At 42.7% G+C, this 12,789-nt stretch overlaps 1 protein-coding gene and 1 pseudogene across 1 annotated transcript in view; both read left to right on the top strand.

The window, feature by feature from the left end:
* Positions 1-12,789, top strand: part of OTC (ornithine transcarbamylase) — a 66,457-nt gene that overhangs the window by 19,786 nt on the left and 33,882 nt on the right. The window contains exon 4 of the mRNA XM_061136413.1: positions 8,248-8,335. Coding sequence (XP_060992396.1) covers positions 8,248-8,335 — 88 coding nt within the window. The remainder of the gene's footprint in view (positions 1-8,247; positions 8,336-12,789) is intronic.
* LOC133052121 (thymosin beta-4-like) lies at positions 10,442-10,563 on the top strand (annotated as a pseudogene).

The following is a 12,789-nucleotide window of genomic DNA, read 5'->3' as shown; positions in this document are numbered from 1 at the left end:
ACTGAGATGGCATCCTGCCAAACTCAACAGTAGGAGAATCAGTCAGAGTAAGCGCTAATTTCAATGCATATAGCAATGGTAAACCTCAACCCAAAACATGGCAGTACATTTCTATTGTGTACATGTGCATCTTAATAGTTGTCTGTTGGCACAATTTTTCATCAAAACCTATTACCCTGGTATTTAGAATGAAAATAGGATGTAATTAAAACTGTCTATTTCTACCCCAGATTTATGCCAGCCTCTGGGATGGGGTGATCCCCACCGGACAGTCCTTGAGGATTCCATCCCAAACCTGCGTTGCAACGATACAGCAGTATTAGCTTGTTAGTTGGTCAGTCGTGTCTGACTCTTTGCGACATCACGGACTATAGCCCGCCAGGCTCCTCTGTCCATGGGATTTCCCAGACCAGAATACTGGAGTGGGTTGCCACGCCCTCCTCCAGGGGATCTTCCTGACCCAGGGATCAAACCTGGGTCTCCTGCATTGTGGGCAGATTCTTTACTGTCTGAGCCACTACGGTTTCCCTAGTATTATCTTGGGAGACAAAATAAAATTCTCCACCCAAATCAAGCCATATTTATTACTCATGTAATATTTTTATTAAAATGTAAGACACATACAGAAAAATGCACAAATCATTAATTACACAGTTCAGTGAATTGTTACACATCCTTGTAACCAATACCCAAATAGAGAAACGATGTGAATAGCACCCAGAAGTTCTCCCTTGTATCTCCTTCCATTTGCTATTCTCTGCCCTACCCCCCAAGGGTAATCATTATCCTGGCTTCTAACCTCACAGATTAGTTTTGCTGTTTTCAAACTTTATAGAAATGGAGTCATTCAGTACCCACTCTTTTGTGTCTGGCTTCTTTTGCTCAGCATTATGTTTGGGAGCTGTATCAATGTCTCTGCGTGTAGCTGTAGCTCATTCATTCCTCACTCACTTTTTGTGTATGCCTGCCTGGCAAACCAGACAATTCTCCTGTGTGACTACTGATGATTGTACTCCTTCATTGCAAATTAATTGAGCAGATAGACGGATACATTTATTAATCTCAGTAAGTGCAGTATTGGATGGAAAAATGCACAGGGCATCCTAAGAGATGGTTCTTTTCATTATTTAACACTGGTATTTGACTTTCAAGGTAAAATAGAAGCTAGTGCTTTCCGAGCTCTTTCAAATTCGTCATTTTGCAAAGGTGGCAATATGGAAACTGTGATACTATGCCATGGGTATGAAAGTAAAGGACAGAGAGGGTAATAGTTGCCTTATCTCTACCAGCAAAAACCCTTGGAGCCCTCACATTTCCTATGTGAATTCTATTTATACCCCTTCTTCCAAAGCTTGCAGGGATCCCTGAAGAAAAGAAAGAGCAAAGTAAGATGTACTTTTATTTTCTCAGACAGAAATTTAGATATTAACAGATGAAATCTTTGGTTCAAAAATATCTGATATGTATGCACAAATGAAAGAGATAAAAACAAACCCCCTCTGGATGAACAGTGAAGAGATCTGTCCCTCTGCCCTCCTCTCCTCAGCAATGGCAGCTCCTGGTAGCTTCTCAGAATGTCTGACATCTTCCATAAGCGTGCTGCATGCTAAGTCATGCTCAGTCGTGTCCCACTCTTTGTGACACATGGACTGTAACCTGCCAGCCTCCTCTGTCCATGGGATTTCCCAGGCAAGAATACTGGACTGGGTTGCCATTTCCTCCTCCAGGGGATCTTCCCAACCTAGGGATTGAACCTGCGTCTCTTGCGTCTCCTGCATTGGCAGGCATGTTGTTTACCACTAGTGCCACTGAAGCACTTAATGCCATCCAGGTCAGATAAACTGGCAAATGCTTGACCTGTGCTTTTGGACTAGGATCTGAGGCTTCTTTCTGATGGGTGACTAAAAATTGCAGAGGTAATTCCTTTTTGGAGGCAATGGCTTCCCATTTTTTCACCTTCAAGAACTGCTGAAGGCTTTGTTGACTGAAAAACATTCCACAAACTGAAAGTTGAGAATTATGTTTTATTCAGTGGACTTGCTGAGGACTGAATCCCGGGAGGCAGTCTCCCAGTTAGCTCTGAGGGACTGCTCAGGAGAGATAAGGGAGGAGCCAGGATACATAGGAATTCTGAACTTAAAACCAGGTAGTTGGAACTTGCGACCCCAGGGACTATAGTCTGCCAGGCTTCTCCATCCATGGGATTTTCCAGGCAAGAATACTGGAGTGGGTTGCCATTTCCTTCTCCAGGGGATCTTCCTAACCCAGGGATCGAACCCAGGTCTCCCGCATTGTAGGCAAATGCTTTTACCGTCTGAGTCACCAGGGAAGGTGGTTTCAAAAGATTACCATTAATGAAAGAAATCAGACATCTCAAGTTAATGAATGTAGTGCTTTTCTATGTATTGGAAGATACAAGAGTCTGGGCTCATGGAAATCATTCCTTTGATATGCATCTTAGTTATCCAGTGCCAGTATCCTGTTCTTAGGCTTTCCAGGTAGCTCAATGGGTAAATAATCCACCTGCAATGCAGGAGACACAAGAGACACAGGTTTGATCCCTGGGTTGGGAAGATCCCCTGGAGGAGGGCATGGAAACCCACTCCAGTATTCTTGCTGGAGAATCCCCATGGACAGAGAAGCCTGGTGGGCTACAGTCCATGGGGTCACAAAGAGTCGGACACGATTGAAGTGACAGCGCTCATCCTGTTCTTTCCCATCCCGAGTCCCCCCAGGGCCCACCATTGGGGTGGCTGCAGTGGCTGAGGGCTTGGGAGTGGGCAGCCCTTTTGTCTTCATCCCGAGTTTCCTCAGGGCTCACACTCGGGGCAGTGGTAGTGGCTGATGGTCTTGACAGCCACAGCATCCTTTGTTGGCTGATATGGCAGGCTACATTTTTCCACCAGAGCTTCCACTGCCATTTCTTAACACTTTCTGTAACCTCTCTTCCTACCCCTTTCTCCTAAGTCCAGATTTGATGTGAATCTTCTTTATAGCACAAAGGAAAAAGTGAAAACACAACAAACTAAACCTGGATTGTTACAGCAAAATGACTTCTAGCCCAAATAAGTGTATAACTTCAAGTAGGCCTGCCAGGAGGTCTTAAACTGTTTGAAACCTTCCTCCACAGCCCCCAACCCTCAGTGGCATTTTCCTATGTCAGACACATAGTAAGTGCATAATAAATACTTTCTTGATGAGTATGCAGTATTCATATTTGTTTAGGTGATTTCCCTTGTTTAGAAACAGATTAAGTGCTCAAGAGTGATTAATAATTATAATCATCACAAAATCCTATTAGCTCACTTAACAGGTAATAGAAAAGTCCATTAACAAAATTAGGAGATGTTTGCAAGTAAGAAGAATGGGTCCTCTCCCCAGAGTCAAAATCCTTCCTACATTTGTTCAACAAGTTTGTGTTGAATACTTCCCATGTGAAAGAAAAAAGTGAAAATGTTAGCTGCTCAGCAGTGTCCGACTCTTTGCCACCCGCCAGGCTCCTCTGTCCATGGGATTCTCCAGGCAAGAACACTGGAGTGGGTTGCCATTCCCTTTTCCAGGGGATCTTCTCAAACTAGGGATCGAACCCAGGTCTCCCTCATTGCAGGTTGATTCTTTATCTGAGCCACCAGGAAAGCCACTTACTATATACCCATATTTATTCTAGGTTCTTGAGACTGATATTGTTAATGCAAGTTTGTGTGCCCAATGCACAGTGAGGCCAAACAAACTGAAAGGTGAGAGTTTGGAACAGAGAAAGGTTTATTGCAGAACCATGCAAGGAGAAGGGTGGATGATGCCCTAAAAGCCCCGAGATCCCAGAAGGGTTTCAGCAAAGCATTTTTAAAAGCCAGGTACGGAAGTGGGGGTCACAAGGTCTGTGATCAGCTTGTGCAGGGTTCTCTGACTCGCTGGTGGTGAGGGAGCAGGGAGATGTGAAAGCTTTATCTATCTTTAGGCTCCAGGAGGCCTGGAGCTTTGTACTCAAGGTCTTCAAGTACTTAACATCTTCCCTTTGTTGGAGAGAGGATGGCTTTTTACATCTGCCAATCAACTCAGGAAATGTGCATCGAATACTAGGTACTTCAGAGAGGAGCTAAAGCAGAGGATACAGGGGAAGGCTTGTCCCTGAAGGCCCCATAAGGGTTATTAACATATCAGTGAATAAAAAAGTTATTAACATATCAGTGAATAAAAGATAGGAAAATCTCTGCATTCATGGAGCTGATTCTAGTTGGTACACAGACAATAAACAATAGACATAATAAATTGCAAGTGAATGATTTATCATGGTGGATGGTGATCAGTGCTCTCAACAAAGACAAGACTGCCTGCAAGTGAGGGAAAGATATGTATCCTATTATTTGGACTTTGCCTTTTACTCTGAGTAAACAGGGGAATCTTTGGAGGGTTTTGAACTGAGGAGGAACATGGTCTAACTTGCATTTTACTTATTAAATTAAAAAGAAAATTTATTTTCTTGCCCATGCCACACAGCATGTGAGGCCTTAGTTCAGCATATGAGCTCTTAGTTCCCCAAACAGGGATCAGACCCACACTTCTCTCATTGGAAGTGAGGAGTCTTAACCACTGGACCACAAGGGGTGCTCCTAACTTGCATTTTAAATGGATCTCTCTGCTCTGTTGAGAATAAACCGGGGCGCTAGGGGTGGAGAATTCCATGGACTATACAGTCCATGGGGTTGCAAAGAGTCAGACATGACTGATAGACTTTCACTTTCACTTTTCAGGGGTGGAGATAAGATAGAAGCAGTGTAAGCTGTCAACAGGTAGGTACAGTACATAGAGGCTGGGGCCATGGTGACGGCAGATTTGGGCCAGATAAGAGGGCTAGATTCGAGAAATGTTTTGAAGGGAGAGTCAATAAGATTCCTGATGTATCGGGTAAAAGAGAGGTGTGAAGGATGACTTCAAGGTTTCCATCTGAGCAACTGTCAGCAGGATAGAGCCAATCAGGCAGGATGGAGATGAAGATCAGGAGTTCAGTTTTAGAAGTGTTGAGTTTGGGATGTCTATTAGACACATAGCAAAGATGATGAAGAGGCCGCTGGGTATTAGTTTGGAGTATGGGAGTGAGATATGACAGAGATACCTAGAAGTCAGTCAGTCAGTTCAGTCACTCAAGTTGTGTCCGACTCTGTGACCCCATGGACTGCAGCACACCAGGCTTCCCAGTCCATCACCAACTCCTGGAGATTGCTCAAACTCATGTCCATCGAGTCAATGATGCCATACAGCCTCTCATCCTCTGTTGTCCCCTTCTCCTCCTGCCTTCAATCTTGCCCAGCATCAGGGTCTTTCCCAATGAGTCAGTTCTTTGCATCAGGTGGCAAAAGTATTGGTGCTTCAGCTTCAGCCCTTCCAATAAATATTCAGAACTGATTTCCTTTATGATGGACTGGTTTGATCTCCTTGCAGACCAAGGGACTCACAAGAGTCTTCTCCAACACCATACTTCAAAAACATCAATTCTTCAGCACTCAGCTTTCTTTATGGTCCACCTCTCACATCCATACGTGACTGCTGGAAAAACCATAGTTTTGACTAGACGAACCTTTGTCGGCAAAGTAATGTCTCTGCTTTTTGCTTTTTAATATGCTGTCTAGGTTGGTCATAGCTTTTCTTCCAAGGAGCATGCATCTTTTAATTTCATGGCTGCAGTCACCATCTGCAGTGAATTTGGAGCCCAAAAAAATAGTCTGTCACTGTTTCCATTGTTTCCCCATCTATTTGCCATGAAGTGATGGGACCGGATGCCATGATCTTCGTTTTTTGAATGTTGAGTTTTAAGCCAGCTTTTTCACTCCTCTTTCCCTTTCATCAAGAGACTCTTTAGTTCCTCTTCACTTTCTGCCATAAGGGTGGTACCATCTGTATATCCGAGGCTATTGATATTTCTCCCAGCAATCTTGATTCTAGCTTGTGCTTCATCCAGTCTGGCATTTTGCATGATGTACTCTGCATATAATTTAAATAAGCAAGGTGACAAGATACAGCCTTGACATACTGCTTTCCCAATTTGGAACCAGTCCATTGTTCCATGTCCGGTTCTAACTGTTCCTTCTTGATCTGCATACAGATTTCTCAGGAGGCAGGTAAGGTGGTCTGGTATTCCCATCTCTTGAAGAATTTTCCACAGTTTGTTGTGATCCACACAGTCAAAGGCTTTGGCGTAGTCAATAAAGCAGAAGTAGATTTTTTCTGGAACTCTCTTGCCTTTTCTATGATCCAGTGGATGTTGGCAATTTGATCTCTGGTTCCTCTGCCTTTTCTAAATCCAGCTTGAACATCTGGAAGTTTTCAGTTCATGTACTGTTGAAGCCTAGCTTGGAGAATTTTGAGCATTACTTTGCTAGTGGGTGAGATGAGTGCAATTGTGCAGTAGTTTGAACGCTCTTTCTAAAATTAAAAAAAAAAATCACTGGGGAATGCAAAAAAAAAAAAAACAAAAAAAAATGCGTTAAGGCTTCACTGGGTTGTTTCATGAGACTTTGGGTTGAGTTTCCGTTTATAGGTCTAAAGCTCCTTATCACCCAATCCACTGTGCAATTAATGATTTCTCTCTTTCTCACAGGAAACAGGTAGGATTAGAAAATTGTGACTGTTGCATATTTCCCAAAAGACAAATTAGGTAAAAAAGTAATGTTTCCAAGGAGGGAAAAAGTAATGTTTGCAAACTCCCTCAGAAAAGTCTCTATCTTGTCTTTACATTGTATATGTACATATACATATTACCTTTACATTGTATATGTATATATATCTAAGAAAGCCCGCCTATTGAACCTGTCTCAAATGAGAGAGTAAAGTTCCAATTGGATGTCATCATTTCCCATAATTTTGCCCCAGGGTGTGTGATAAAAGGGCTTTCCTTGTTCCCACAGAGTTTAGCTATGGCTTGGGGCAGACCCCTGTCTGTCATCCTCCCAGACCAATGGGATGTGCTATGAGGGTGGGAAAGGAGCCAGCTTCATCTGCTTAGATATCTGCAGTAATCTCACATTCCACGGAAGGTTGAAAAGTGGTGAGGGTAATATGTAAGTGGTGCTTAGCTCTGTCTTGGTTGGAGGATAAATAAAACAGTTGAATGACCTTTGATCGCACTAACGTTTGAAATCTTATTTATTTTTGGCTGGGCTGGGTCTTCATTGCTCCATAAAGGCTCTTCTCTAGTGGCAGAAAGCAGGGGCTACTCTGAAGCTGTGATGCGCGGGCTTCTCAGTGTGGTGGTTTCCCTTGTTGCCGAGCACAGGCTCTAGGTGCATGGGCTTCAGTAGTTGTGGCACACGGGCTCTAAAATGCAGGCTCAGTAGTTGTGGCCCATGGGCTTAGTTGCCTCACAGCATGTGGGATCTTCCCAGACCAGGGATTGAAATCATGTCCCCTGCATTGGCAGATGGATTCTGAACAACTGGACCACCAGAGAAGCTCGATCTTGCTGATTTTTAGAGAACTGAAACTGCCATTTCAATGCTCGTTTATTTTCAATTTTTTAAAAAGGTATAATTTATATATAGGAAAATGCACAGATCTGAAGTGTGTGCAATTCAGTAAGTACTGAAGAATACATATACCCATGTATTGGTATGTAACCTTACAATCTCTGTCAAGGTATAAAGTACTCCTGTTACCCCAGAAAGTTCACCAATGTTCCTTCCCAGCCAATCACCCTCTCCAGAAGCAACAAGTGTTTTAATTTCAGCCACTCTATGTTTGTTTCGCCCATTCTAGAACTTCATATGAATGGAATTATACATTATGTACTCTTTTGTGTCTAGCTTCTTTCATTCAGCATAATGTTTGTGAGATTCATCCATGCTATGTGTATAGTTCATTTCTTTTAATTACTGAGCAGTATTCCATTGCCACCCATGACATCCCATAGTGCAGTTGATGTTCTCATTTTCCTGGTGGACATCATTATATATTTTAAGAATAAAAATGAGGTGTAGCCTCTGGAAAGGAACAATGGCCCATAATCGCACAATTCTGAAAAGATGGTGGAGAAATGGTCACACATCTGAAGGAGAGTTAAGTGCTAGTACAGAAAATCTCATATACTTCTCTCAGTTTCTCATTTTGCTTTCCCTGGGAATTTCCTATTAGAGAGGCTGGTGAGATTGAAAGATTTTGACTTTTCAATTGAGATGGTGCTGATTCCTCATGATTTTGTGTGCTACTTTAATTCTTTTTTTTCAAACAGCCTTTCTTCTCTCTCTTTTACTGCAGGCTTTGCACTTCTGGGAGGACACCCTTGTTTTCTTACCACGGATGATATTCATTTGGGTGTGAATGAAAGTCTCACAGACACAGCCCGGTTTGTAAATCTTCTCTTGGAAGCTTATTTCAGAATTTATGGATACCTCTTAAAAAGAAAATATGCTTCTCTTTAAATAGTGGTTTTCCCTCTCAGCATCTTTTGGACTGTTCTCTGTTTTCGTTCTTTACCTTTTTACCTGATGTCCTAAATGAATTTCTCTCATCTTCTGGCCATTTTCCATGGGTTAATTTTTTTTCTTAGCAATTTGAAGAGGCTTCTGATTATAGAATTTCAAACTCCAGGAAATTTAGTCATCAAGCATGACTCTTATATTTTTCAGTTGAAGAAACAGAAGGCCAGGGAAATTGACATGTTCAATGACCCATAACCTGCTAGCATCAGCACAGGAAGTAATATTAATAGCTAACATTTAGTGAACATTTATTATGTATAAGGCATTGTTCTGACTCATTTAATCCTTATAAAAACCCAAACCAATTGGCATAAAGAAGTGAAACAACTTTATTAGGGACATACTAGCTACTATAACACAAAAATCTTAAAATGTCAGTAGCTTAACATAGCACAAATGTTCCTGATTGATAAGATGGAAGGAGTGATTATTTATGTGGCCATTTAGGGACTCAGGATGAAAATGGCTCTGCTGTCTTCAACATGTGGCCTCCAAGGTTATCCTGGGTGTCAACATCCAGCCAGGAGCTAGGGAAGAGTACCTGGGGACAGGATGCTTACTTCAAAGCCACCTCAGCAGGGAAGCAGCACAATCACTTCCACTTACATTCTGTCAGCAAGTACTAAGTAGCTCAGCCCTACCTGGATGAAAGTAGAGGTGAGAAAAGGCTCTGAATCACTATACGATAATTAGACACTGAAACATAGGTCCCCTGACCCCCCATTGCAGTGCTCTCCCCATTGTATCATGCCTGATAGAGAAATACAGAGCAAATGTCTTTGTTTAAATATCTCACCCTTGATATCAAAGACTGATTATTTTCTGAAAACGATAAGTCATAAAGCAACTCCCTGCAGACACTGCCTGCTTTTTATGGCCGCTACCCTAGTACGTACTAAAGAATCCACCTCATTTGAATTGCTGAAGAGATTTGAAATAACTCATCTTTAAAACTTTTAGTTATGTTATTTCAGATGGGACAGTGTTAGTATTAAGCCATGTTGTGTTCATCCTCTGGATGCAAGGGACAAGAAGAATAAATAGACATAAAAGAGTTTTTCTTCTAAATATGCTGTCACTGGTTGGAATTCTATTTGCCTAATAATTCTGTTTCCACCAGAGTGAAATATGCTTTATTCCAGAACAAATATTACAAGCTGATTAGGGGATGAAGCCAGGGATACAATCAGGAAAGAAGTTTCAGTGGGGATCCTCTCTATAGGACCAAGTGAATGATGGTGAGTGTCACGTGTGAGCTAGTGATTGGAAGAAGGTACAATTAGAGAAACAGATGATCATTCAATAGAGAGTGAGATAGTGCAGAAGTGCAGATTGGCAGCCAGAAAGAGGTCAGGGCCCAGAAATCAGGGGAGTGGGCAGGACACCCAAAGCAAGAGACAAATAGCCAAGCGTGGGTTGAAAACTGAGGACAAGTATAAAATGTTCTTTTCTGCGCTTACTCTCCACACAACAATTGCCACTGGAAGTCCTTCATTAGAGGAGCTCTACACAGATCCTGGGAAAAACAATTTGCTCACAAGTTCCGCTAGTGGTAAAGAACCCATCTGCCAATGCAGGAGACGTAAGAGATGTGGGTTTGATCCCTGAGTTGGGAAGATCCCCTGAAGGAGGGCATGGCAACCCACTCCAGTATTCTTGCCTGGAGAATCCGCATGGACAGAGGAGCCTGGCGAGCTACAGTTCGTGGGGTTGCAAAGAGTCGTGTACGACTGAGCAACTACACGCACATCTCATTGTGGGAGAATTGCAGAAGGCTAAACCTCAAGGACAGGTGCAGTTAGGGAGGGATAGGAGTAAATTGTTAAGATACAAGGAAAATTAGGGTAGTGCAATATCATAAGAGGCTGGAATGGGTGATGGAGATGTCAGAAATGGGGGGGGGTAAAGTAGATACTGTGGAAATCTGACTTTCTTTTGTGCACCCCATCACTGCTTCATCTGCCCAAATATCTGACAAACAAGATATGGCTGAGATTCAGAAATTCAATAAATCTAAATCGAAGAAGACAAGAGAAATCCACCGCCTTGAACAGAAGTAATTGAACAGGAGAAGCAAGGAAGTGAATCTTAATGGCATCGACCCTGCCAATATGCACAGTACAACCCATCGCAATTGCCTCCTTACTTTTTGTAGCAGTTAAATTCTGTAAGATGAAAAGAGATTGGATGATGTTTAAATGATAGTGTTGGCCCTTTGGAATTGAGGCAAGCGTACACCTGACATTGATTGACGGTGTTGCTTCACTAATCTGCCTGTCTGGCTGCTTTGGGGGCCTGGTGGAATAAAAAAAATAGTGACTGCCCACTGGTGAAAAAAACCTGATGGGGAAAATACTGAATGTGGCAACAGAAAAAAAATAAAGCAGATTGGGCCAGTGTCCTGAAAACTGTTAAGTGCAATTTCCAAAATATCACTTATTTAATCAAATGATTTAATTATTCATTTATTCAAAAATATTTACCGAATGCCTGATTTTTCTTCCAGGTGTTGCTTTAGCACTGAGAATAAAATGCTAACCAAAGCAAACAAAATACTTTTTCAAGTGGAAATTATACTCTAGAGGGAGGAGGTTTTCACTAAACAAAAAATAAAGCATGAATACAATAGAGGGTTGAAATAAGTGCTATGATGAAGTCAAAGCAGGGGGATCTGTGGGTAGAGTGGGGGCTCCTTTAGATTGGGTGGTCAGGGAAGGCCTCTCTGAGGAGGTGACTGTTAAGGGAAGTGCTCACTGAAAAGATAGAGCAAGGTATTCAAGGCTATAGGGAAAGCATCTCAGACAGGAAGAGCTGCTGGTATAAAAGTTTAAGGCAAGAACAAGAAGAACAAGAACAAGTTTGATGCACAGAAGGACAGCCGGCAACGTTTTTATATCAGCAAATAAACATATTTTAAACTTGCAAATTTAAAAAACAATGTACCCTTACAAGCTGGTCCTGTCTCAGCCACCAAAAGAAGGAAAAACCAGATCAAGAAGTAAAAGACCTAAATACACATTCAAAATAAAATGTATTGCTCTTTTCTTGCATGCATGCTATGTCGCTTCAGTCGTGTCCGACTCTTTGCAACCCTCTGGACTGTAGCCCGCCAGGCTCCTCTGTCCATGGGATGCTCCAGGCAAGAATTCTGGAGTGGTTTGCCATGCCCTCCTCCGGGGGATCTTCCCAACCCAGGTCAAACCTGCATCTCCTGCGGCTCCTATATTATAGGCCAATTCTTTATCACTGAGCCACAGGGGAAGCCCCATTGTTCTTTTCTTACTTCATTACAATAATTAAACCTGTTCACTTGTCAAAATATAGTGGGTGAGGGGGACAGAGGACTTCCCTCGCAGTCTAGTGGTCAAGACTCCAGAGGCATGGGTTTGATCCCTGGTTAGGGAACTAAGATCCCTGCATGCCATGTGGTATAGCCAATATATATATACAGCTGACTCATTGGAAAAGTCCATGATGCCTGAAAAGATTGAGGGCAGGAGAAGAGGGCATCAGAGGATGAGATGGCTGTATGGCATCACTGATGCAATGGACAAGAACTTGGGCAAACTTCGGGAGATGGTGAGGGACAGAGAGGCCTGGCGTGCTGCAGTCCATGGGGTCACAAAGAGTCGGACATGACTGGGCGACTGAACAACAACAGCCAATATATACAACATATATAGGTGAATTCTCTTTAGCTAAGTCTCAGTTGAGTATTGTATAACCTGAGGGCACCACTGGGGAGTGAAAGGGAGTGCTCAGATGGAGCTGTTGACTGATATTGTGGAGGAGCTGGTATGTCAGGGTCCCAAGACCAACCCCAGGTTCAATGATTCATTAGAAGGATTCACATGACTCAGGATATGGTCATGGCTAAGATTCACTACAAAAAAAGGATAAAAAGCAAAGGGAAAAGGCACATGGGCAAAGGCCAGGGGAGACCAGGCACAAGGTTGCAAGGGTCTTCTGCTGGTGGGGTCACACAGTTCATGCTTAATTCCCCAGCAATCAGCTGTGGCCACATGTGTGAAATGCTATTTTCCATGGAAACCCATTAGACACAGAGCGAATAAGATTTTTACTGGGGACTGGTCACATAGGCACTGTCTGCCTAGCATGAAGCCAACTTCTAGACTCCCAAAAGGATTCTGTTCAGCATAATCCATAGTATTTTTACAAACAGTTTAGGGAGTGAGCCATCCTTATTGTTTCCGGGAATGGTGGAAACCCTTCCACCAAAGTTCAAGTTCCCAGATGCCAGCCAAGGACCAATCTAGGAAGCAGACCTTTTAAAGATAGCCATCTCAGGACTGCTGTG

Source organism: Dama dama, chromosome X, assembly GCF_033118175.1.
Source record: "Dama dama isolate Ldn47 chromosome X, ASM3311817v1, whole genome shotgun sequence".
Taxonomy (NCBI): domain Eukaryota; kingdom Metazoa; phylum Chordata; class Mammalia; order Artiodactyla; family Cervidae; genus Dama; species Dama dama.
Note: the sequence above shows the minus strand (reverse complement) of the source record. Positions and strands in the feature narration are given on the sequence as shown.